A 26,480-nucleotide genomic window follows, 5' to 3' on the forward strand; every position below is an offset into this window, starting at 1 on the left:
ACAACAAGTACGATCAATCAGGAGTATACCGTATCAGATGTAACAATTGTGAGACCAGCTATGTTGGAGGTACCGGTAGAAATTTGACAATCCGATATAATGGACACCTAAATGCCGTAAAACGAAATCATTTTTCCACACTAGGCCAGCACATCGAAGAATATAAACACAGCTTCACGAACATCGCAAATTACAGGAAAATATTAAATATAAATCCTAAAGGCCCCTTGCTCAATATAACAGACGAGTTGTACATACTGTTAGACCAATACACCAATCACAATATAAATGAAATTACAGAAAAAACAAATACCATTTTCAAAAAAGCCATCCCCGCCTTAAAAAATGACTATCTCAAAGCAATCAACAAACAGAAGATAACAAGCGTCATAGTACCGACGAACAACATGCCCAGCTCCGCCCATAACCCCACAACAGCAACTCTCCCTATCCCTCTATCCATTCCCTTCTCAGCAGCAGACACAAACCCAAGGAGAACGTGTTACAGTACACGCCAAGCTCTCAAATCCAACTCAACCCAACCATGGCACCAATAGTAAGTACACATTCACATTAACACACACACATACAGGCATTCCTTCGGCTTATAACCCTACTCACATTTTTTTTCGTCTTCCACAGATAATATATATCAGCATACAGTTATAGATGAGGAAGGAGCCACCACTCTGCATCAAGAAATACTTACATACAACCAAGACCACAACCTCCTCCAATACTTAAAGATAATATTCCACTCACAGCTGCAAATACTTACCTCTGTCTATATAACTGGATTTTGTTAACAACAGAGGCTTTTCACCACATACAAGTGGAGACATTTAAATATACAGTAATTCTTCCAAAGAGAACTACAGCATTGCCTATGAACACAAGCACTGATTTATTTACAACATTGGACTCAAAACGAGAACATAAATACACGCAAGACGCATACGTTCATTTCTATGAAATGTTTTATATTCTTTATCTTAAAGGATTTTAACATGTACTGTGTATTTTAATGTGTGATTTTAACATGTACTGTGTATTATAATGTGTTTGATGTATTTGTAATTTAGATTCAAGCTTAAGTTAGGTTCCACAAACAAATTCTAGTCTTAAGGAGACAGCTCTATACCTAAGTATCTGAATTATAATATACAACCATTTTACACTCAACATGCCCAATTTGGACATTTTGACAAGATGCATCCCCATCGCATCTCCCTTTAGAATAAGGCATACTAACTAACGCTTGACACATATGTAAAGGTATTCATGTACAGCTGATGATGACTATTTAAAGTCAAAACTGGTCCTGTAAGCTAATTCTTACAATAATAAAATTGTATTGATAAGTTGGAACCTTTTCTTGTCTATACATAAGTGAACTATCAATACGGAAATGAAACTAGTAATTCAAGATATGTTTCAAGTAAGCGTCGGGTACGCGATGTGTTGAGCCAATGAAACGATACCGAGCTCGATAGCTGCAGTCGCTTAAGTGCGGCCAGTATCCAGTATTCGGGAGATAGTAGGTTCGAACCCCACTATCGGAAGCCCTGAAGATGGTTTTCCGTGGTTTCCCATTTTCACACCAAGCAAATGCTGGGGCTGTACCTTAATTAAGGCCACGGCCGCTTCCTTCCAACTCCTAGCTCTTCCCTGTCCCATCATCGCCATAAGACCTATCCGTGTCGGTGTGACGTAAAGCAACTAGCAAAAAAAAAAAAAAAATGAAACGATAGGGCCACCATTGATATTGCTAAGCATTGGTCTAGGGAAGAGATGGCTCCGATCGAGGATACGATGGCGTCTTCGAGGACGAGTTAATAAAAACGATGACCGCGTCAGTTAGTTACCCTATCATTCGGCGAGATTCTGTGCAGGTAACATCGTAAGAAGAAGTTTTTATTTATGCGATTGATCGTGTGGGGACTTTTAAAATTTTGTTGGAATACACTCGGTCTGCATTTAATCTATTCAAGTTTTCTAAAACTGGAAGAATGTCATTTAACTTACGATTACCAAAGGGAGAGAACAGTTCCATTTAATCATTTCAAAATGCGTAGTCGCCTGCCTGTGTAAATAGTTTTCCGAGGGCATAAACTTTGCAATTTCCAGTCCAGCCTTTTATAAATGGTAAATATTTGACCTAGTTACGGGAGTAGATAAGAGAAGTGGTTCCACGACTGAATGGGAACAAGATTGAGGTTACTGCATTCCATCTAAATAATCGATGGATCGAAATACCTCATAACTACAATCGAATGTCTGACTCGTTGGCTGAATGGTCAGCATACTGGCCTTCGGTTCAGAGGGTTCCCGGTTCGATTCCTGGCCGGTCGGAGATTTTAACCTTCATTGGTTAATTCCAATGGCCCTGGAGCTGGGTGTTTTTGCTGTCCCCAACATCCCTGCAACTCACACACCACACATAACACTATCCTCCATCACAATAACACGCAGTTATCTACACATGGCAGAAGCCACCCACCCTCATCGGAGGGGCAGCATAACAAGCGCTGAACCCGCCTAGAAATGGCCACACGAAATGATTATTATTACTACAATCCAATATATCTTGAAATCACTCTGGATCGGTCCTTGCCACTCAAACAACAGTGCATCAAGTTATCGAGGAACCCTGGCTCAAGAGTGAATCTACTTCGCAAGATTGCCAGAAGCTGCTGTTGTGCAGACGCTTATACTCTACGTTCTGCTGCACTTGCTATTATGTATTCTGCTGGTGAATAGTGTGCCCCTGTATGGGAAAACAGTGCTCATACCACTAAGACTGACGTGCAACTCAATGAGACCATGATTGTTTTCACTGGTACTGTTAGATCTGCTCCCACACAGTGGCTACCAGTCCTAGCTAATATCACTCTGCAAGATCTGAGGAGGAAAGCAGCTAAGGTAAGCTTGCTCATGATGATCACCTCTCATAAGAACTCTCCGTTGTATGATGCTCTGCAGGATCCACCAAGAACGTGTTTGAAATCACACAAGCCACCCTGGGTTGATTTAGAAGGTATCAGTTCTTTCAACATTACCTTCAAGTGGCAACAATGTTGAAACGAACATCGACCCGACAATGCTTACCTGGTTGAAGATCCTACAAAGAAGGTAAAGGGATTCCAACTACCTTGCCAAACGTGGTCGAAGCTGAACTGCATTAGAACGGGTCAAGGGATGTGTGGTCACACCTTAAAGAAATGGGGTTTCCGTACATCTGCTGCATGTGACTGTGGAGTGGAGGGCCAAACCATATAACACACTGTTCAAGAGTGCCCACTTTGTGCATTTATTTATATATATACACCCCTGGCTGAAGTATTCTAGTAACCGGCAGGTTGATTTTGACCTAGTTTCTATATCGTGACCGAGGGGATGTTTTAGACGACATCCGGAAGCGGAAGCAGCAACGGAAAATACGACATCACCTTTCTACCCCTCAATGGAAACAAAAGGACTGATCGAAGTCTTTTCTGAAGGCAGCATCATCATCGATATGGCTGGCTAAGAACAAGATTGGGTCGGCTGTTTCCTAAAGATGGGCGGCGATAATTAAGCGAAACAGATGAGTGCAGAGTTTTCAATGTAATTATGTGAGTGTGAACGTGTTTAATGTTGCAAAAGGGGATAGGTTAGTTTTGATATTTAATTTCAGTAGATGTAGCTTTGTTTGAAAATACTACGTCCTATTTAAAGTAAATGATAGGAAGCTTGTTAATGTTGTTACGGGGCTACCCGTGGATCAGCAGAGGTGAAAGACGGTGCCGGGGTGAATGGGTCTAAGTACAAATTCATGAATGGATTTAAAACTTTAACAAAGGTTATATTTCTTTGGAATTTCAAAAATCAACAACAAAATTTTAACAACTTTTCACTTCGTTAAATAACGATGACATTTCAGGTACCATGACAAGGTTTATACAAGGCAAGAACATCCAAAATTTAGTGACTGTTTAATAATCAGGGCTTCCAGCCCCTCGCTTCACAATTATTGAGCAGCTCAAAATTTACAAAGACACAATTTTACTTGAGGACAGAAATCCCCTAATACATGGAGCCCTTACTCTAACAATTACAATATCAGACCTCGCAGAGGCACTTTTCAACTCTAGAGAAAGAGCAAACATGCTCTCACTTTTCCACGCCTATACAAGGCGACACCAAAAATATCTTACACACTTTTGGCCTTCCATTGCCCAACTTACAAAAATTTGAAACGGGTATCGCATACCCAATCTACCAGGCCTTTGTGTAGAAGAAATAGCAGGTTAAGTAAATGGCCCGAAACTCAAATTGAATGGAGGCGTGTACGTGCACTCCTAAATATGCATTCTTGAAACCTAAAAGGCACTAGGCCGATGAAACAGGGGCTATTCCCAAACTGTGGAGGTGACTTGTATAAGAATAATTTAAGACACTATGGAAAGGAAGAAAACCAGTTACAAAACGTTGTCACCTCAAACCAATATGAAGGGGAGCTCAGGAGGGTAAATCACTCTCTATCCCCGAATTACAGTTACAGATTTTATGAAATTTTCACATTAGCCGGCAGAACTTGCAAATTAGAGAAGTTGGTTACATATTAAAATTTCGGACCTATCCCTCGGGTTAAACTGCGGAGCTAGCAAGAAAGAAAGATGTTAAACGGCCATTACCTTGCTAAAAAACTGCTGCCTGGGAAAGAGGCACCTCCTGCCTCCTGCTTGACGCACACACTAAGTTAGATGACGATCAAATGGCCAAGAGATGTGAAAATGTGCATTTTATAAACCCTCGGGGAAAGTTGGAGACCTTTCAAGACACACCCACAGGGTTTTATTGGTGGATATAAAAGTTACACACAGAATCGAAGAAGCCTGTGATAGGCTGAAAATTAATTACAAAAATTCATTATTGGCTAAATTCAAAACTGGCGGAAAGAAAGATCAATATTGCCAACCCAAAATTAATGAACATAATTTAGTAAAAAAATAACTTATGAATAAAAACTTCTTCAAAAACGTTCTTTCACTTCACACCAGGGTGCATGATTATAGTTTTCTAGCCGTGACATCTATGTGAGAGCGTCCAAACTTCTTGATGAACGGAAAACAAAAACAAGTTAAAATTCACTAAGTACTGGAAAATTCACAATAACAAAATTATGGTAGTGACATCTTCTGAGTAAATGTTTAAATGCTTCAAGTTCAGTGTTTCTCCTGTAGAGGAGTTCTTTTAGGCGCAAGATTTAAATGTGCGGCGTAGAGATGTACCTCCCGGTACAGACCTCCCCCCCACCCCCTCAATGTCCTTCTAAGGGGTGACACAGAGGAATTTTGAAAAAAAAAATATTTCATTTTGGAGAAAACAAAAGCAAATTTCAAAGTTTTTTCTTGATGGGTGGAAACCTGTTAAACTTCAGCTTTAGAGTGTCTTTGCTGCCGTAAATGCATGTGAATATTTTTGACGGCAAGTCCTGCCGCCACTGCCGATATCCAGTTGAGGTCGCCCGGACCCCTCAAGTACCCTCAGATACACCTCGCGGTACAAATGTAAATATCAAAATCAAAAAATCAAAATCTCTTTATTTGCAAATGAGGTGTCTACCTTGGTGGCAAATGGTACACTAAAATACATTATTGTCAAGCACTAAATATTAAATTAACAAGAGAAGAAAATTTTTCCTATAATACAATATTATACAATTTACGCTAACAATGTTTTCTATTAAACACACAGCTCATCCTTAATAAATTTATATTGTTTACAAAATTCTAATTATAATATCTCCTGTACTACTTACAAATATAGTCAACTGATATACAGTATGTGGAATTACTTCAAATGATACTATACAACTGGTATAACATTAATATTTACATTGCATTTATTTATTTACTATTTTTTTTTTTTACCCGTTCTGGATCCTAAGTAGCATAACGACCTGCTGCGTCTTAACCAGAGCCCCTTTTGCCACCACTTTTCAGAGTTCCTGAAGGGCCTTCACAGCTACCGTAGCGGTCCCAGGGCCCTCAAAGTCCCCACTGTACTTCTCCCCTACAGGCGGTCCCCTACTTTGGCTGTCCAAACTCCTTAGACCAGGGGATGGAATTAATTTATTCACACACATTTTTTTATTTACAATAACCTGCACTGGTCGAATGCCCTCTAACACTTCATTTATTTTCTCTGTTGCTGTTTATTCTCTTCTTGAATATCTGTACAGATTTTGGAAAAGGATCAAACACTACCCCTGGTAAACTGTTCCACTCCTTCACGCCCTTCCCAGTGAATGAAAATTTACCCCAATCGCTTCTGCTAAAATTCCTTCTAATTTTATATTTGTGGTCAGTCCTGCCGATATAATTATTTTCCAACTGAAGCCTCTTACGGATATCTCCCCATGCTTCTTCTCCTGTATAGGCTCTATATAATCCTATAAGTCTAGTTTTCTCCCTTCTCTTACTTAAAGTTTCCCACCCAAGTTCCTTTAACATTTCTGATACACTACTCTTTCTCCTGAAATCCCCTGTTACAAATCTTGCTGCTTTCCTCTGCACACTATTTCTTTTATTAGGTATTCTTGGTGAGGATCCCAAACACTGTTTGCATATTCCAATAATGGACGAACCATACTCAAGTAACTTTTTTCTTTTAATTCTTTGTTGCATCCTTTAAGTAGCCTCATTATGACATGTAATGATCTGTATGCTTTCCCAACAATGTCATCAATATGACCCTTCCAGTGCAAATTACTTTCAAATCTCACACCTAAGTCTTTGCACTTGCCATCTTTTGGGATAACTACCTCATCCAAAGTATATTCAAATTCAGTTTTTAAGCTCCTGTTTGTAAAAGTTGTAACAGTTGATTTGCCTCCATTAACCTTCATATTATTTTCTTCAAGCCATTGTTGGATACTTTCAAGGTCCCTTTGTAATTCTGAACAATCCTCAATGTTGTTTATTTCTCTATAAACAATTATGTCATCTGCATACAATCTTATTTTTGATGTTACATTGTTCCCTAAATCATTTGCGTATATTAAGAAAAGTAACGGACCGATTATACTACCCTGTGCAATTCCCTTCCAAACTTTCTCTTCCTGAGATACATTATTTCCTACTTTGACTTTCTGAACCCTTGAATTTAGAAATGTTTTTATCCAACGTGTAACCCTTACGTCCAATTCTATTCCCTCCAATTTCTTTAATAATATTCCATGTTCCACTCTATCAAAGGCTTTGGAAAGATCTATGGCTATGCAATCTAACTGACCTCCTGAATCCAACTGATCTGATATGTCCTGCTGAAATCCCACCAGTTGTGCCTCACAAGAAAATTTCTTTCTAAATCCATACTGGCTCCCCATGATCCAATTTTTATCATCACATATCCCTCTGATGTACTTCGATAATAAACTCTCCAGAATTTTACAAACTATACTGGTCAGGCTGATTGGTCTGTAGTTCTCTGGTTTCCTTTTATCACCCTTTCCTTTATAAATTGGTATTATTATAGATTCCTTCCATTCCTTTGGTATTACACTATTATTTATGACATAGTCAAAGAGAAATCTTAAATAAGGCACTATGTACCACCCCATTGTCTTTAATACCTCCCCAGAAATTTGATCACTTCCTGCTGCTTTTCCTTGCTGAAGCAGTTGGATTTCTCTGAAAATATCTTCGTTTGTGAATGAGAAGCTTCTTGTTTCCCTCTGTCTCTCTCCCTCTCTATCTTCAGTTTTGGTTTCCAACTCAAGACAATCATCTACTGAATCTCTAAATTCCCTACTAAATAGGTTTGCTTTCTCAGTATCTGTTAAATAATGTTCACCCCCTTCTCCCACCATTGTAGGAATTTGGATTCCTTTTCCTTTTTGATTCCTGATATATGAATACAGCTTTTTCCATTTCCCTTTGTGGTCATTACCCTCTTGAAGTATGCCATTCATATAATTCTCTTTTGCTTCCTTTTTCACTCTATTCAGTTCCCTCATTAGGTGTTTTCTAGTTTCTCTACTCTCCCTACCCTCTTTGATTTTCCTGTTTACTATTCTAAATTTTCTTTTTAATTTTCTTATTTCCCTTGTATAATAAACAGGGTCTGTGAGGTCATTTTACCCTTCTTAACAGGTACAAATCTCTTCTCTCCTTCCCAAATAATTCCTTTAAATTTAGCCCAAAGTGTATCCACGTTACTCCCTTCACTTATCCAACAACCGAATTGTGACTTAAGGTAAGTCCCAAATTCATCAACTTTAGTTTTTCTGTACAATTTCTTGTCTTGTGTGACCCTCTTATTAAGCATTTTTGGTACGAGTCTTACATCCATTATTACAGCCTTATGGTCTCCTATTCCTTCAATTACCTCAGTTTTATCAACAATTTCCCATGGTTTAACCAAGAATACATCTAGTAAGTTATTGAGACGAGTCGGTTCTTGTACTACTTGTGTAAATCCTCCCTCCCAAATTAACTTATTTGCCAGTTTCTGTTCATGGGCTTCACTTGCAGCTCCATTCCATTCAACTTCAGGCAAATTTAGATCTCCCCCAATTATTACCATATCATTATTATTGTTTTTACGAGTATAATCTATTGTTTTTTCAAAGATTTCCATGTCTCTTTCCTCTCTTCCAGGCCTGTATGTTCCTATAATTCCCACCTCCTTCATATTATCACAAACTAATTTTATCCCTAATATTTCATCCCTTTCATCGGTAAACCATTCATGTGAACAGTAAGTTTCCTTCACCAGAATAAACACCCCCCCTCCCTTTTTATCTCCTCGGTCTCTACGATAGACTGTGTACCCTTCTGGAAATACTTCTCTATTACCCACCCCTTCTTTCAACCACGATTCCACTCCTATCACCACATCAGTCTCATAAGATTCCATCGAACCGAATTTTATTTGTTTATTTACTACACTTTGACAGTTTACCAAGAGCATTCTCAGACCCCCTTCCTCCCTAAAACTTGACTGTTGCAATTGGGTAACTTGAAATTCCTTACTATACTGAGTTTCTTTTTCTAGTTGACTGAGCCAGCTTGAAGTACAGCGGGCTCTTTCTACTAGTTTTCCTGGTCAGTATTATAACTCAAGGGAGTTGCCTGTTTTACAGTACATATCTTAAGATTAATAAAATCTAGAACAATATTTGCTATCTTTCGTTTACCTGAATTGTTTAGATGGAGGCCATGTTTTGTATAACAGTATCTCTCAAAACTGCTGCATTCAATAACCTGAGTATTCCGAAAATGTTTACAAATTTTAACAATATCTGTACTGACCTTGTCCACTTCAATGTTCACACACGAGTCTCTACTCAAATCATGCCTGTGGGGCACGTTCACTACAAAAACGTTAGTGTGGGTCAGCTTCCCTAGTGTATGTTTAAGTTGTGATCTTACATTCTTGGCGTCGTCGCGAGCTAGGTCGTTCGTCCCACCGATGATAAGCACTGCATCGCCGCTCCTGAAGTTCCTAGTTGCTGCTTCTACGTTTTCCACAACACTGCTGATAGAAGCTCCTGGATATATTTCTCTGGTTGCTGCTATATTCTCGTCGTTAATCACTCCCGCAATTCCCCTTCCTTGGCTATCACCAAACACAGCTACCTTCACTGATTTAGGCCTAACTGGGTCTTGAATCTGAATTCTAGGCCTAAATTTTAAACTCGGCACGGCAACGGATCGCGATGATTTGGTTTCACGCGCGCGATCACTTTCTTCCAGGATTAAATTATTTAGGGCAGAAAACCTATTTCTAATGTTTATTTCCGGAAATCAGTTGTAGATTTCTTCTTAGCCGGCCATCCACGAACTACTTGACACCGCGTGCTCGAGTTTGTTACTTGTACCGGTATATCACTCGAAGAATGGTCAGTCCCAAATTCTAGCGATTGCAGTCTTTCTTTTAATTCTTGATTTTCAACCTTAAGAGTCTCATTGTCCTTTTTTAGAATGTTTATAATTTCTAATGCACTTTTATATTCCTCATCGACTGTTTTCGGTGCTTCGTCAACGCCGTCCCCAACAACAACATTTCGAACACACTGCTCACAAATCCAGTCAACATTTTCATTAGTTTTTACGTCTCGAGGGCAATTTCCGCACTTATAATGCCACCATCGATCACATGAATCACACAACATTCCATTTTTCACTAATTTTCGACATTTTCCGCACTTTTCGTCACATTTTACAGTTAATTTACTCGGAGAATAAAACACTACGTCGTCATTACCGGGCGCCATTTTGAAAACATGTTGTAACATAAATGTGGATCGTTTCCATGAGGTCGCAGCTTGCTTTCTTAGATTTTATTCTGATTTATTTAGCTGAGTGTTTAGCGTCATTTCTTTTACGAGTCAGTCTTTTTATTTTAGCCTTATAAATATTGTTTTGATTTGTTTTGCTTTGATGTTGGAGACGCAGTGTACCTCTCGGTGCTTAATTGTAAATGTAAATAAGGATTCAAATTAAAGTCAGGAAGGACTAGATTAAAGTATCATTAATGGGAGCTCAATCGATTGTCAGTATGGCAATTTCTTATTTTCAGTTTATCATATTTATTACAGAGTTGGCCATTTTATTATTCATGTTTACTTTGAGTACGTGTGCTTTGATTTGTGACCAGCGCAGTCTTGTTTCTTTTCATGCGAGCAATTGTTAGATGACGTCCTTCTTATTTCTTCCGTTTTTTGCAACTTTTGGACATGAGATTTTATTTAGTGTGATTTGGTGTAAGAGGACGCGTTCCTCATCTGAAAGGCCTGCATTTTCTTATTTATGTGACTTGCCTCGGATAGACTGTTGAGCAGCGTGTGTAAAGGGTTGGACCCTGTGGTTTTGGTATTTGCTGCTTTATTTTTGGGAGACGTGGATCTCCACTTTGAGTCATCCCGCCGTGTGTTGGCGAGGCTGATATTTTTGTCTACCGAGGAGAGTTTTATTTGAGTGGCCTAATCTTTGTGGTTTTATTGTTTCTGTCCATGTCTCTACAGTTGTTGCAGTTGACGAGAGTTTTACATTGCGACGTTTGTTCGGATTTTCTTTTATGATATAACCGCACTGAGGAATATTTTGTGTAATGTAACCTTTTCCAGGATACAACATTGAATTAAGTGTTGAAAGGTAAAGCCTCTCTGTAATTTTTTAAAAATTTGTGTCACGCAATTTCATTTCAGGTATCCACGATGATTTGTGTGTGATATTTTAAAGTCCACCTGTTTATTGATTTTGTGCCATATACTTTATTTCAGGATCCTACGTTGAATAGGAAGTGTTGCTTAACGTGTAATTATGTTTCCTTTTATTTCCATTGAGGCTTTGAGTGGATGCGAGTTGCGTGAATGCCACATGCTTTTCTTGGTGAGCCCTGGAAAATATATCATGTTTTTGTTTCTTTGAATGTATATATTTTGCCATTTATATGATTTTGATTTTTGTGTGGTTCCTATCCACATAGTTTGTTATGCTCATGAAATTGCTCATGACTCGTGGTGTATATATATTTTGTACGTAGGATGTTTTACCACTCAGCGTGTTATATATATTGTACAGTTAGGTTAAATATTCCCCCCCCCTCCCATTTTGTGCATTAGATCACGTCTTTTCTTAAGGTTAGGGACCCCACTGCAATGTCAAGTGTGCAGAAATGGGGAGCGTACTCATCTACAGTTAAAAGTGTTCATAAAAAGTAAGCCAGGAGCATACTGCGAGCACGCAAGCCCATGTGTTCAAATTAATGAAACTTCAAGATTTGATTTGATATGTCAAGTATGCGTGTCAGAATACATTGTAAATTTGTAATATATTCTGATTCTCAAGATAGACTTTATCAAGCTGAAAAAAACAACAATCTGAGTCATGTAAAATCTGGATTATTTGATACTTTTGCTGTATTTAAATATTTATCTTGTTTATTTTTAATAAACAGATTTTCCTCCAAAACTGACGTCATGCTTCGCCTTGCTTTATTTGTAGTTTAAATTGACCTCACCGTGTCCGTATTTACTTATATGTTCTCCATCTAAATCCAGGGTGTATGTATTTTAGGGCATTATTTTAACATAGTTTGGACTGAGCACGCCTGGGATTGGCTGACTAGTGTGGGGAAAATTACCATGACGGTAGAAACGGGGAAAATATTTCCAAACCCCCCTTAGAAATAAAAAACGATGCCAGGTATGAAATAAAAAAGATATTACCAACAGTAACCAAGGAATTAAATAAAACTTCAGATTCCAACCACACAAATATAATTCAAAGATTGAAAACTAAAATTAATTACAATATCATATTAGTAACTAAAGCAGACAAAGGAGAAACCACAGTTTTATTAGACAGAAGTGATTATATTGCAAAAACAGAAAACATTTTTGCAGATGGGACATTTTCAGTACCGGTAGTCAACAAGGACCCTACTACTACAGTTCAACCAAATTTAAAGACATTAATAAAGAGTTCAACTTTCTTACTCAATGAGCAAGAGCAGCAAGAACCAATACACATGAACCCTAATATTCCCACGGCCATAGCCTTACCTAAATTACACAAGAAAGACATACCCATGAGTCCCAATATCAATTGCAGAAACAGCCCAACCTATAAGACTTAAAAGTACATTCATCATTTTCTCAAAAGTCTTTATAGATTTAACAACAAATCCCCGGTAAAGAACTCGGTTGACTTTTGTAGAATTTTAAAGAAATTCACCTTACTGCCCAACCACTTAATGTGCTCGTATGATATTACAAACAGGTATTCTAACGTGCCGACAAAAGAAACAGTAAACATTATTAAGGAAAACCTTTCCAAACACAGTAATCTAATCACGCTTGAAATAGATGAGTTTATTAAGATTCTGAACTTTGCATTAAAGAACAACTATTTCACTTTCAACGGCAACATTTATCACCAATATGGCCTAGCAATGGGTGATCCATTGTCAGGCATCTTGGCCGACATATACATGAATTCATTAGAACACCACAAAATAACGTTAAAAATAAAGGGACTCAGCCTGTGGCTTACGTACGTAGGCGATTGTTTTGCAATAATTCATAATAATCTTAACAACAGGGACAATATTTTAGATTTTTTTAAACACTCTCGACCAAGTTCACCAAGGAGGACGAGGTCAACGTATCCATCAACTTTTTAGACATCACGGTAACACGCAATAAGAATACATTCGATTTCCAAATTTTTAGAAAACTTACTCATACCCCACAAACAATTAAAAATTCATCAGGACCCACTAACTCGCACAAACAGGCTACCTTCTACAGTTTAATTTACAAAGCCTTAAAAATCCCTTTAAGACCTAAGAACCTAAAAACAGAAATCAATTATGTAAAGAATTTGATAAAACGTAAGGGTTTTAAAACAGAAATAGTCAACTGAATAATTAACAAAATTAAACTTAAATTAGCAACAAACTTCGTCCCAGATAAACCAAAAAAATCCAGGTATTTACCAGGTAACAAATGCCTTAAAAAGGCAAAATATCAACATTGCCTCTAGGACAACAATCACTAACCGCAACCTGTTTCTCAATCCCAACACACTCAACTCAAACAGTAGCATCTATTCATGTTCAGGCATATACAGACTCAAATGCACCTAATGTGACGTTTAGTATATCAGACAAACAGGCAGGAATTTCTTTACAAGATATCAAGAGCACTATAATGCCAATAATCACAACAAGTTCTCAGCCATGAGTTCTCACATGAAGGGTACAGGGCATTGTTTCACAACTATCGAACAGGACCTTACAATTATCAATAGATTTTTGCAATAAAACCAGGGAAATGCAAATAGAACAATACCATACCATTGCCTCATTCGACATAACCAATATGTACCCTAGCATTCCTACCATAAAAAACCATAGAAATTATTCAATCCAATCTCAAAAATCATAGTAAATTAAGCAAACAAAAATTGAAGAATTCATTAAATTACTAGAATTTGCCACTAACAATAACTATTTCAAATTTCACGACACAATTTACCAACAACAAGACCTTCCAATGGGATCACCTGCTTCCGGTATATTAGCTGAAATATACATAGATCACCTAGAACACACTTTCATTAACAAAACAGACGGCATATTCTTCTGGTGTAGATTTGTTGACGACATATTTGTCGTCATCAACAATAGACATACTAACGAAAACCTCTTACTGGAAGAATTAAACACAATAGACCCGAATATAAAATTCAAAAAAGAAACTGAAAATAACCGGAAATTAAATTACCTTGATCTGACTATATCCCGGCACGAAAACCACCTATCATACAAAATATACCGGAAACCTTCACATAGAATGAAGACAATCAAAATAGACTCCATCCACCCCAATACTCATAAAAAAAGCAGCGTACTACAGTGTGATCCGCAGAGTCTTCAACATACCATTATCAAAAACTGATTTTAATGAATAAATATGATTAATCCACAAGATAGCTAAAAATAATGGTTACAAGAAAGAAATGATCAATACTATCATTCAAAAAATCAAATCTCTACCAAAAACTAGATTAACGAAAATAGACAAACCTAAAAAAGACAACGCACTATTTACTTTCAATAATACGCATATACAGGGTGAAGCGTAATTCGCGCACTCGGGCGTCGCAGCGCAACTCCTCACATGCCAGCAATAAGAAAATGTCTCTTACAAAATTTTGTCTTGCGAGTATATCCGGCAAAAAACGGCGTTGAAGAGTAGCAATCTGGCAACACTGTAACCATATGTAGGGTAATTACCTCTGTCAGCAGAAGTTAGTCGTACTGTACAGTTGGTGCAGTGGATAGAGTTTTGGGTTAGCATGCAGGAGGTCGAGTGGTCGATCCTGGGTTGAGGCGTATGTTTTTTATTTCGTAAATGTAGTCCAGGTGGTATGGTATCTGGCATCTTAATCGTCAACAGCGATTGCAGTGGGTCCTCTAGAAACCATTTGCACTTACATACTACGATCCTAGAAATGGACGAACAATCGTTTTCATTGGTCAGCTTTGAAAGGCACCCTTTCCACGTCGTGGGCGTGAATTTATTCGCAGCACTTCATCTACTAGATGTGAAACCTGTTTGTTTCAGCTGTCTATTTCTATTAGTCTAACCAGGTATTTGTTGTTTCAGCGTTACAAAATGTTGTAAATGTAGGATACATGTGACCTCAGAAACGGTGTCTTACTGTATTACAGTAGGTAATGTCAGATGGAAATTAGCAAATAAAAAATGTGCCTCAACCCAGGATCGAACCATTGACCTCCTGCATGCCAACCAAAAACTCTATCCACTGCACCAACTGTGCAGCACGACAAAAACGTGCTGACAGCGGTAGTTACCCTACATATGGTTACAGTGTTGCCAGATTGTTACTCTTCAACGTCCGTTTTCTACCGGATATACTCGCAAGACGAAAATTTGTAAGAGACATTTTTTTATTGCTGGCATGTGAGGAGTCGCGCTGCGACGCCCGAGTGCGCGAATTACGCTTCACCCTGTATATCCACTAACTAATATATTCAAGAAACACAACCTAATAATAGCTTTCAAGACATCACACAATAGCACTAATATCTTACATAATACCAAGACAGTCATTAATACTAATAAATACCACCACTCAGGAATATACCGTATTAAATGCATCAACTGCGAAATAAGTTACATAGGACGTACCGGTAGGAATTTTGCAATCAGTTATAATGAACACGTCAATGCCGTAAAACATAATCACTTCTCCGCAATAGGCCAACACATTAATGAATATAAACACAATTTTACGAACATTGAGAATGACATGAAAATACTTAACATAAACCCCAAAGGCCCCTTACTTAATATTACAGAAGAACTATACATATCACTAGATCAATATACCAATCCTAATTACAATATAAACGAAATTACAGAAAAAACCAACACCATATTCAGCAAAGCCATCCCTGCCTTAAAAAACTATTATCTTAAAATAATCAACAAACACGTTCAACACGCGCCATTGCGCAGATCATTGATAGGCCCAACTCCACCCCTACTCCTACGACAACAACTCTCCCCACCCACCCCTCCATTCCCCTTACAGCAGCGGACACTAGCACCAAAAGAACACGATACAGTACATGCCAGGCAGCCAAAGCTAGCACAACCCAACCATAGCAGCAATAGTAAGTATTCTACTAGAAACACATACACAAACAAGCATTCTTCAGGTAAATTTCTTAATTCTACCTTTCGTTTCTTACAGACACATATCAGCAACTATAGACCAGAAAAGATCCACCATTCTGCATTTGACACTTACTGCAAAATATACTGGATCCAATACTTCTGGCAATATTTGACCACAACTGCACATAACTACCTCTGGCTATACATCAAACATGTTATTAACATTGAAGAAGTCCATCAATTAAACTAATGAATGAGCATAATTCATAATAGGACTAAAATAAGAACCTTGCTCACGAATGAAATACGGACATTCTCCATTCACACTGGAAAACAAGAAAATTCGACGAATCCAAGACGCCAAACTCAATTTAACAAAGTCTTCCTATTTATTGTAACAGATTTTAACACGAACTGTATATTTTAACATGCAATTCAACATGTACCACATATTTTAAAAATGATAATATATCTGTATATTTAATAATAATTCACATACACGATTTTTAGGCCTAAAAATTTCACCCACAGTTGTTTTAGATTGTATATATAGTCAATTTTAACTTTAAGTATGCCCAATTAGAACGTAAGACATACTCTATATCATGACTTGTATAATGGACAAGGCAAATCAATAAAACTTGACTTATGCGAAGGTAATAGTGTACAGCTGAGGATGACCGTATGTAAAAAGTTCGAAACCGGTACTGTAGATTGAATTTTTATATAAATAAATTTGTATTGAAAAGGTGGAAACTTTCTTGCCTATAACATACAACATCTGTCAATACGGAAAATGAAACTGATAAAAATAAAAATAAACCTCTAAGATCAGACGTAAAGTCAGGATTGCTTCACGTGTTCCTACATTTCTTCTGAAGCCAAAGTGATCTTCTCACAACTCAGCTTCAACATGTTTTTCCATTCTTCTGTAAACAATGTGTGTTAAAATTTTGCAGGCATGAGATACTAAACTGATGGTGTGATAGTTTTCGCACCTGTCAGCACCGGCTTTCTTGGGAATAGGTATAACAACATTCTGCCGAAAATCGGATGGGCCTTCTCCTGTCTCATACACCTTACACGCTAAATGGAATAACCTTGCCCTGCTGGTTTCTCCTAAGGCACTCAGTAATACAGAGTGAATGTCATCAATTCCAGGTGCCTTGTTCCTATTTAGGTTGCGCACAGCTCTGTCAAACTCTGACCTCAAAATTGGGTCTCCCATTTCATCAGCATCAACAGCCTCTTCTTGTTCCAGAACCAAATTATCTATATCTTCACCTTGATACAACTGTTGGATATGTTCCTGCCATCTTTCTGCTTTGTCTTCTTTCCCTAGAAGTGACTTTCCATCTGAGCTCTTAATATTCAAACACCTAGATTTCCTTTCTCCAAAGGTTTCCTTGATTTTGCTGTATGCAACATCTACCTTTTCTAGGACCATACAAGCTTCGACATCCATGCACTTCTCCTTCAGCCAGTCTTCCTTAGCTATCTTGCACTTTCTATTCAGTTCATTCTTTAATCGCCTGTATTCTTTTCTACCCTCTTCATTTCTAGCATTCTTGTATTTTCGTCGTTCATCAATCAGGTCTAGTATCTCCTGAGTTATCCACTGCTTCTTAGTTGATCTTTCCTTCCTTCCTAACATTTCTTCAGCACCTCTGCTGACTTCATTTTTCATGACTATCCACTCTTCCTCTATTGTGTTTCCTTCAGCCTTTTCATTTAGTCCTTTTGCAACATATTCCTTGAAACTATCCGTCACGCTGTTTTCTTTCAACTTGTCTACATCCCATCTTTTTGCATTCTTTCCTTTCTTCAGTTTCTTCAGTTTCAGATAGCATTTCATGACCAACAAGTTGTGGTCAGAGTCCACGTCTGCTCCTGGGAAAGTTTTGCAATCCAACACCTGGTTTCTAAATCTGCCTAATCATAATGAAATCTATTTGATACCTTCCAATGTCTCCAGGTTTGTCCATGTATAAAGCCGTCGTTTGTGGTGTTTGAACCAAGTATTGGCAAAGACTAAATTATGATCACTGCAGAATTCAACCAGCCGACTTCCTCTTTCGTTCCTTTGTCCCAGTCCAAATTCTCCTACTGTATTATCTTCTCTGCCTTGACCTACCACTGCATTCCAATTTCCCGTCACAATTAGATTCTTGTCACCTTCATATATTCTTTCGATTTCCTCATCATCCGCTGAGCTAGTAAGCATATAGACCTGCACTATTGTGGTGGGCATTGGTTTGGTGTCTATCTTGACGACAATAATTCTTTCACTATGCTGGCTGTAGTAGCTTACCCGCTGCCCTATTTCCTTATTCATTATTAAACCAACTCCTGCATTTCCTCTGTTTGATTTTGTGTTGATAATTCGGTAGTCGCCTGACCAGAAATCCTGTTCTTCCTGCCAACGTACTTCACTTTTACCAATTACATCTAACTTTAGTCTGTCCATCTCCCTTTTCAGATTCTCTAATCTACCACAACGATTCGAAATTCTAACATTCCACGCTCCTACTCGCAGAATGTCAATATCCATCTTCCTGATGATCACTCCGTCTCGTGTAGTCCCCACCCGGAGATCCAAATGTGGGACTAATTTACCTCCGGAATATTTTGCCCGGAGGAAGCCATCATCAGTGCATCATTCATACAGAGAGAGCTGCATGTGCTCGGGAGTTAGTTACAGCAAAGCCATGTTGAGTATTAGTACAAGGCCATACCAGTCAATCATCCAGACTACCACCCTTGCAACTTCCGAAAGGCTGCTACCCCCCTTCCGATGAACCATTCGTTAGTCTGGTCTCTCCACAGATACCCATCCGTTATGGTTGCACCTGCGGCTCAGCTATCTGCTTCATTGGGACATGCAAGCCTCCCCCACCGCGGCAAGGTCATATGGTTCGCAGGGGATGACTCTATGATAATAGTCAGGTAAAGGCTTCCACTATCTGTAACCTCTGCACTTTATGGGGTGGAGTGGTTAGCTCTACGCCCGGTCACCTTTGCCCTCGGGAATTAATCTGCTCCCCTTTTTTGGTGTAGGCTGAGTGAACCTCAGGACCATATGCACCTCCAGAATTGGAAATCTTGTTTCTTAAATTTTTCGACTTCCTGGCTGGGAATCGCACCCATTTCCTTCCTGGTGAACTGCTATGAAAAGAGGCCTATTATAAACTTTCTAGAAAAATATTTAACATCCTTTTTAAATGATTAAGCCACTTATTTTTTTTTATGCTAATGGCTTTACGTCGCACCGACACAGATAGGTCTTATGGCAATGATGGGATAGGAAAGACCTAGGAGTTTGAAGGAAGTGGCTGTGGCCTTAATTAAGGTATAGCCCCAGCATTTGCCTGGTTTGAAAATGGGAAACCACAAAAAACCATCTTCAGGGCTGCCGACAGTGGGATTTGAACCCACTATCTCACGGATGCAAGCTCACAGCCGCGCGCCCCTAACCGCACGGCCAACTCACCCGGTACTAAGCCACTTAAGGTTCATTGTTATCATTCTACGACTTCAAATTTGGGTTGCCTTTAACCAGATTCCATTCATTTTGATTTTGTACCTCAAGGCCATAATTTTAGCCGTAGACTTTCGTATCGTTTACGTAAATAAGGACTGTTTGGCTATTTTAAAAATGTTTTAAGGATTTCATTGTAAGATTGCACCAACATTACTCATTTATCTCGTACATATTTTTAAACATGTTTTAATTGTGTGAATTGTATTTTGGGAACTTACAACAAGTTTTCCTCATTTTTATAACACATATATTTCTTTATGTAACACTTTGACTAGAGTAATCAGGATCCTGATCTTTATCTTGTAGGCATGTGATTACGGCTGATGATGCCCATACAATGGGCAAAACATGTCCCGTTAAATTGGAATGACAAGATGTAAATCTTAATTTTTAAGAACCCAATGTGTATTGAATAGGTGGATCTCAATAAACTTTTGGATCATTTTTAAATTAATCATTCAGACTCATCAAAAAAGTCTCACAAATTAAAAATGCATCACCGCAGAAACATGGCATCTCTTTTCTGGTGCCTTATATGAGTCCTAATAATTGAATTTGTACCTAGATGCACCACTGATGCCCATATTGCCACTCTTGGACATCTTTGATAGGCTGTTCAGAACCGTCCCATAGATGTACTCTCTCTGCAAATTGTTCTCCTCCATGAAAATGTTTGATCCCGTACTTCCAGAGGAGCACAGGACTTGCCTTTGAAATTTCATTGAAAGACTTTTTCACTCACACCCTGCAGTTCGGACATCACACTGTCAAATTTTTACCTGCTTCCTTAGATGAAGGAGCAGCTCTCTAGAAAACAATTTGACAATGTTGACAACGGGAAGAGGCTGTCATCGACTGGTTAAATCAACAGGCAGCAACCTTTTATGACAAAATATTTTAACTTGTCTCCTGGTATGAATATTCACGGCAACAGCGTGGAACAATAATTGTTTATTCAGTTTCCTTGATATTACAGTACAATTTTTGGTTGTAGGTAATGATGTCCAATTAAGTATATCCACAACACAACAGTCTACAAAGAAAAGTGCCCACCATACACAAATGTCCATAACAGAAAAGACAGCCTAATCCCATGGTCCAATATGTACGTAAATGTCCAACGGAGACCAGAAAATTCCTAATGTCATGGCTGTAGACTTTTAAAAAATAAAAGATCGAACAAGAATGCCATTACATAAACATACCACAACCAAGAGTACCTCAGGTGGAGCCTGCGTCCGCTCACTAGCACGATTACAGAGATAATAATGCAAGCTTTCGATGGACAATGGAGACCACGCTATGGGCCCCAAACCCAAGCAAGAGTAAGATAGGTAGTCTGCAGCCAATGAACAATTGGGGATTGATCAGTCCATCATTGTTAACCAATAAGGTGACATGAAAACTTGTTGTTTGACTTCTTTGCTTACAGTTCAATGTATTTTCAATATAAACCGTAGTCACACACATGCATGCTTACCCATTCAGTTTGCCAAGTTGCTAAACTTTTTTTTTTTTTTGCTAGGGGCTTTACGTCGCACCGACACAGATAGGTCTTATGGCGACGATGGGATAGGAAAGGCCTAGGAGTTGGAAGGAAGCGGCCGTGGCCTTAATTAAGGTACAGCCCCAGCATTTGCCTAGTGTGAAAATGGGAAACCACGGAAAACCATTTTCAGGGCTGCCGACAGTGGGATTCGAACCTACTATCTCCCGGATGCAAGCGCACAGCCGCGCGCCTCTACGCACACGGCCAACTCGCCCGGTAGTTGCTAAACTAGCTGCAACTTATGTTGCCCCAATAGCTCCAGAATATCTAATCCATTAAAATAAAGAAGGGGCAACTTGAAACTTAACAGTGAAAAAGCTCCCTTTTTATTTAGAAACAGTTTCTTCTTTGCCTCAAGATATTCATTTAAAAAATCTCCTTTCACTTACAAGTTCAAAATCTGCTGCTACCTATCATCATCCTTGTCCTCCTATCTCCATCCACCTTCCCTTGCCCATCATTTTGTCCCCTTCCAGGTTTCTTCTTCGTGCACTCCTCTTTATTGAATTGATCCACCTGGTTCTAGGTCTCCCTCCTCCTCTCTTTCCCTCGAACTTCATCTCTATCATTTGTTTTGGTATTCTTATCTACTCCATCTTCTTTACATGTCCAAATCATCTTGGTTTATTCCTATCAATTCTCTCATTTAGTTTTTCCATTCTGACCTTTCTCACATCCTCATTTCGCAGTCTTGAATTCTTTTCTAATCCCTGTATCTGATAGAATGCACTGCCTTGTTACTTTTGTTAATCTTCATGTCCAGCCTTGTATTGTGCATTAATTCACCCTCTAGATATTTAAAACTGTCAACAATTTCAAGGCTTTGACCACCAGTTTTCACAGTGCCTTTCCCTTGTCTGGCTTCCCATGATATCACCATGGTCTTGCTTTTCTCAGCACTGATTTTCATGCCATACTTTTCAATTCTCCACATCAAGCTGTCTATGTACTTCTTTACTGTTCATTCCCCAGACCACGATATCATTTGTAAATAGTATTAACTTCATCTCCCTATTCCATTTTGCTTCCTGTGTCTCCTCTACAATTTCATCCATAACCATCAGAAATGAAAGAGGTGACTTAGTCCTGTTTCATTTCTAAACCCTTCTGCCTTTCCAACTGGAGTCTGTGTGCTACTTATGTAGTTGTTGTACATTGCTTGTACCATTTCTTCAGTTTGTGTACCAGGTCTCTCTTTGACTATGGTTTCCCAAACCTTTTCCCTGGGAGCACTATCGGATGTCTTTGTTAGATCTATGCATGTCGTGTGCAGATCCTTTCCATATTCCAAATTTTTTGCCATTAATTGTCTCATGTTGAAGATTGGACCAACTGTATATCTCCCACTGCTAAAGCAATACTGTTCCACTTGCAACTCTCCTTCTACCTTTCTTCTCATTTTCCTTTCTAATATCCTTTCTGGTATTTTTGCCACTTGTGGTAAGAGTGTGATCCCTTTATAGTTATCACACACTTTTTTGTCCCATTTCTTAAAGACTGGTATTATTATTGACTTTCCTCACCCTTCTGACACATGTTTCTGTTTCCATATGCACTTTAACAATCTGTACATTCATTGTAGTCCAACCCATATAATGGGAAGGAGATTACTTGGAAAAATATTGAGTGTAGAAGAAACATAATACTTTCTTCTGTGTAAGTTGCATTGTGTTCGATAAATAATTGTTGAAGAAAAAAAATATGGTGCATTAATTTTTGGGCTACCCTCATACATCATTCCGACCATTTCTATCTCAAAGGTACAAACTATGGTACCACAATATGATTGTATGTTCCAGAATAAATACACACGTTTCTAGATGGCAGGTTACAATTTCAGTGGTAAGTCACTTGTGCGGAATGGGCAGTAACAAAATTGCCATTTTCTGGAAGGAAATGCTGAGAATGTTGTATGACACTCTCGGGAAGAGTGTCTTTTCATACTGAACTGTCATATGGTAGACAACATTTCAGTGGCAACTTGAAATAACCAGCAGCTGGAACCAGTTGGAGTGATCTGTGACTGAACCGATGTGTCGTGTGCAGTAACGCTGTACTGCATGGAAATACCATAATTTTCCATGACAGCACAACACTGCATTCAGCAGGGGGGGTATACAAAAACTATTCAAGTGGTGGATTTAGAAAATATTGGAACACCCACCATACTCACCATCTCCATGTGATTTTGACTAAAGCCAAAGTCAAGGAATTTTTTGTGCAGAAGATCGTTGTAGACTCAAGAAGACATTGCCTGCGCTGTGAAGCATTAGATGTCATGATGGATGTCCATGTTGGTGTTCTACTTTTCTCAAATCATTGACAGCTTGTTGTGCATGGTTTGGGAACTTCTTTGACATGTGTGCTCTGCTTTTGGTTCTCTAATGCTGATTATGTTTCCTGAATAATAATACATATTGCATGAGGCTGTCATTTAAGAAAGATTGCTTGCTTTTTGGTCCTACACCTGATACACATAATCTGCACTTTTCAAATATTCCACGGAACATTACATGCTCCCTTCCATTCTTATATTTCTATGTTTCATATCAGACCTGCATATTTGCAAGAAATAAAGAGTAGTCAGACATTACACCCCCATCCCTTGTATAAACCATCTTAGTCATAAGTGATTGCAGGTAGAAAATCTGTAGAATTGATAACTATTTATTGAAATCTGAACCATGTGATTAAATGGGATCCAGCTCCTTGGTTGAATGTTCAGCTTCAAGGCCTTTGGTTCATAGGGTCCTGGGTTTGATTCCCTCCTGGTTTGGGTATTTTAAGTGCATTTGGTTAATTCCATTGATTTGGGGATTGGGTGCTTGTGTTTGTCCCAGAACACCCACTTCATACACACACCACCACCTGCTACCACAGAACTCACAGTAATGAATACATCCCTCTGCATACGGTTGGCATGAGAAAGGGTATGTGGCTCTAAAATAAGGCCAAGTCCACATGTATGACAGTTCGTACCAATGACCCCATTGGAGAGTGGGAAAAGTGGCAAAAGGAAAAGATACTCCTTTTTTTCAGTTTATAAAATAATGTAGTCTAAAAGAAAAAGGATGGCTGTGAAATTATGAAATTGCCGGGATATATCTTTTGATTGGTTGTATTTTATTTTTCAGTGATACTGCAAAGTGAGGAAGAAATAGCACCTGGATTCCGGCGTTGGACAAACCAAAGTTCTTCTGTCACGAATTACAGCAAGCACCATGAGATGTCCTTCTGTATGAGACGTTCTCGACTCGTCCTACCCATTCCGATGTATGTAACTCCAGCATTTGAAACTGAACTTGGTAAGAGTTTCACCATAATTTGTAGTTTATAGCAAGTATTATCATCACCTTGTTGATCTTATTTTCTAATCCAGCTTTGTTGACATGGTTAATAATACAGCAAAGTGAAAATAACAATTCACAGGAAATTCTTCCTTTGCTGATTTGTCCCTCACCTTTGTAATCATAAAGTTAAGGTCCTTCTGTTGTCTTCTAGATTTGTTTGGACTATTTTTAATACTTCATGGTCATATCTACTAGATTTATGTAACCAACTAAAAGAAAAATTTACAGTATTGTATCCTTATTTTGTTCTGGAGATGATTAATCAATCAATAAATCAATCAGCCATCATTGCTCTGCATTTAAGATAGCCACCCAGATTGCAGATTCTCTATCAGATTTTACTTACTCTTTTCTTAAATGATTTCAAAGAATTTATGAGCTATTTTTTCCAGATAAGTCCAAAACTCTGTGTTGGTGCCTATCCTATAGAGCGTTCCAACCTTAAATTGCAGTACAGCGTAGATGGAGCGCGCTGTTGCGAAATCGACTCGTGAAGATCACGCTCGAGTGTAACTCAAACAGGGCGTCACAGTTCCACATTTTTCGTTTGTAATTTTGTAATTTTAAGTTCATTCATTCATAAATTAATATTTGTAGGATGGTAAAATAAATACAGCGTACCTTAATCACTGGCGTTGCTCTCAGACATTGGACGTACATCTTCTATCATTTCTGCAAGGCCTGATGTTCCCGCTTTGGATGAACCGGGTTCGGGAGATGAACTTGAGGATGATCCGGACGATGAAGAAAGTCGTATTAAAAACTTTTCATCGTCGACATCGTCCTGTAATTCGTCTGCTTTCCACAAATCTTTCATTTTTCTTTACTTCGTTCACGTAATTTGCCTAATTGTCTTATGTTTTTATGGCATAAAAATGTTAGTTCAGCATTTGGAACAAAACCATGTTCATTATCCGCGTGGACTAAGGCAAATCACGGTCCGCGGCTTTTCGGTGGCCTAAGTCCCGAACTCACCCCTTCAATGGCGACCTGCCGTGCACTTTTCACTGTCGCATCCTTCCATTCTTTTGTCACTGTCTGCCCAATATTTACCCACAATTCATCTGTGTAAATTATAGCTTTATTTTGTGCCCTCAACATTTTATCTCCCTTGAGATATCTGTGCCTCCAATTAATAATTTCATCGGTTTCAATGAAAGCTGCTTTATTACCCCGTCTTAAATAACGGAAACCTATAGCATGTAAGAAGCGATACAACGTAGTTTTGGAAAATCGTGGCAAAGAATCTTCTCCATTTACCCGCTCAAAATCACGTTCAATGTCGGTGGTATGTTAGCAAATAAAAGAGAGTGAACCACCCGACGCACTCCACTTCGCACAATTTCATCATATTTAATTTTCCTTGCATTTTTCTGCCGTCCTTCTCTTTTTTTGCTTTTTTTGCGGGAGTTCGCAAAGGACCATGTGTGTGTGTTCCTTCCTTATAGCATAGATTGTTCTTTCGGAACAACCTGTAGCTTTAGCTGTTTCACTGACTGCGCTGCTCATAGTCATAGTCTTTAAAAAATAATCCAGGACACTCATTATAATATTGCGTTCTTTTCCCCTGAGTTTACCTACGGAACGTTTCTTTTTAATTTGACGATCCATTGTACATCCTTCTGCACTTTTTCTTCGAGCTAATAACCCCCCGCAAGAGCACAAACTGACAACTACACAGACTACACAAACACAACAAACACAATCCACTTGTCCTCAAGAACTATACATTTATTACTGATCTTGTCCGGCCCCATGGCTTAAATGATTAACGTGCTGGCCTTTGGTCCAGAGGGCCCCGGGTTCGATTTTCGCCCGGATCCGGGATTTTAACCT

General features: G+C 38.6%; 1 protein-coding gene across 1 annotated transcript in view; it reads left to right on the forward strand.

The window, feature by feature from the left end:
• LOC136863927 (RAB6A-GEF complex partner protein 2-like) overlaps window positions 1–26,480 on the forward strand; it is a 170,510-nt gene that overhangs the window by 114,592 nt on the left and 29,438 nt on the right. The window contains exons 7-8 of the mRNA XM_068226487.1: window positions 7,470–7,476; window positions 24,429–24,599. Of these exons, the coding sequence (XP_068082588.1) occupies window positions 7,470–7,476; window positions 24,429–24,599 (178 nt within the window). The remainder of the gene's footprint in view (window positions 1–7,469; window positions 7,477–24,428; window positions 24,600–26,480) is intronic.

The sequence above is a fragment of the Anabrus simplex genome, chromosome 2 (genome assembly GCF_040414725.1).
Source record: "Anabrus simplex isolate iqAnaSimp1 chromosome 2, ASM4041472v1, whole genome shotgun sequence".
In the NCBI taxonomy this organism is placed as follows: Eukaryota; Metazoa; Arthropoda; class Insecta; order Orthoptera; family Tettigoniidae; genus Anabrus; species Anabrus simplex.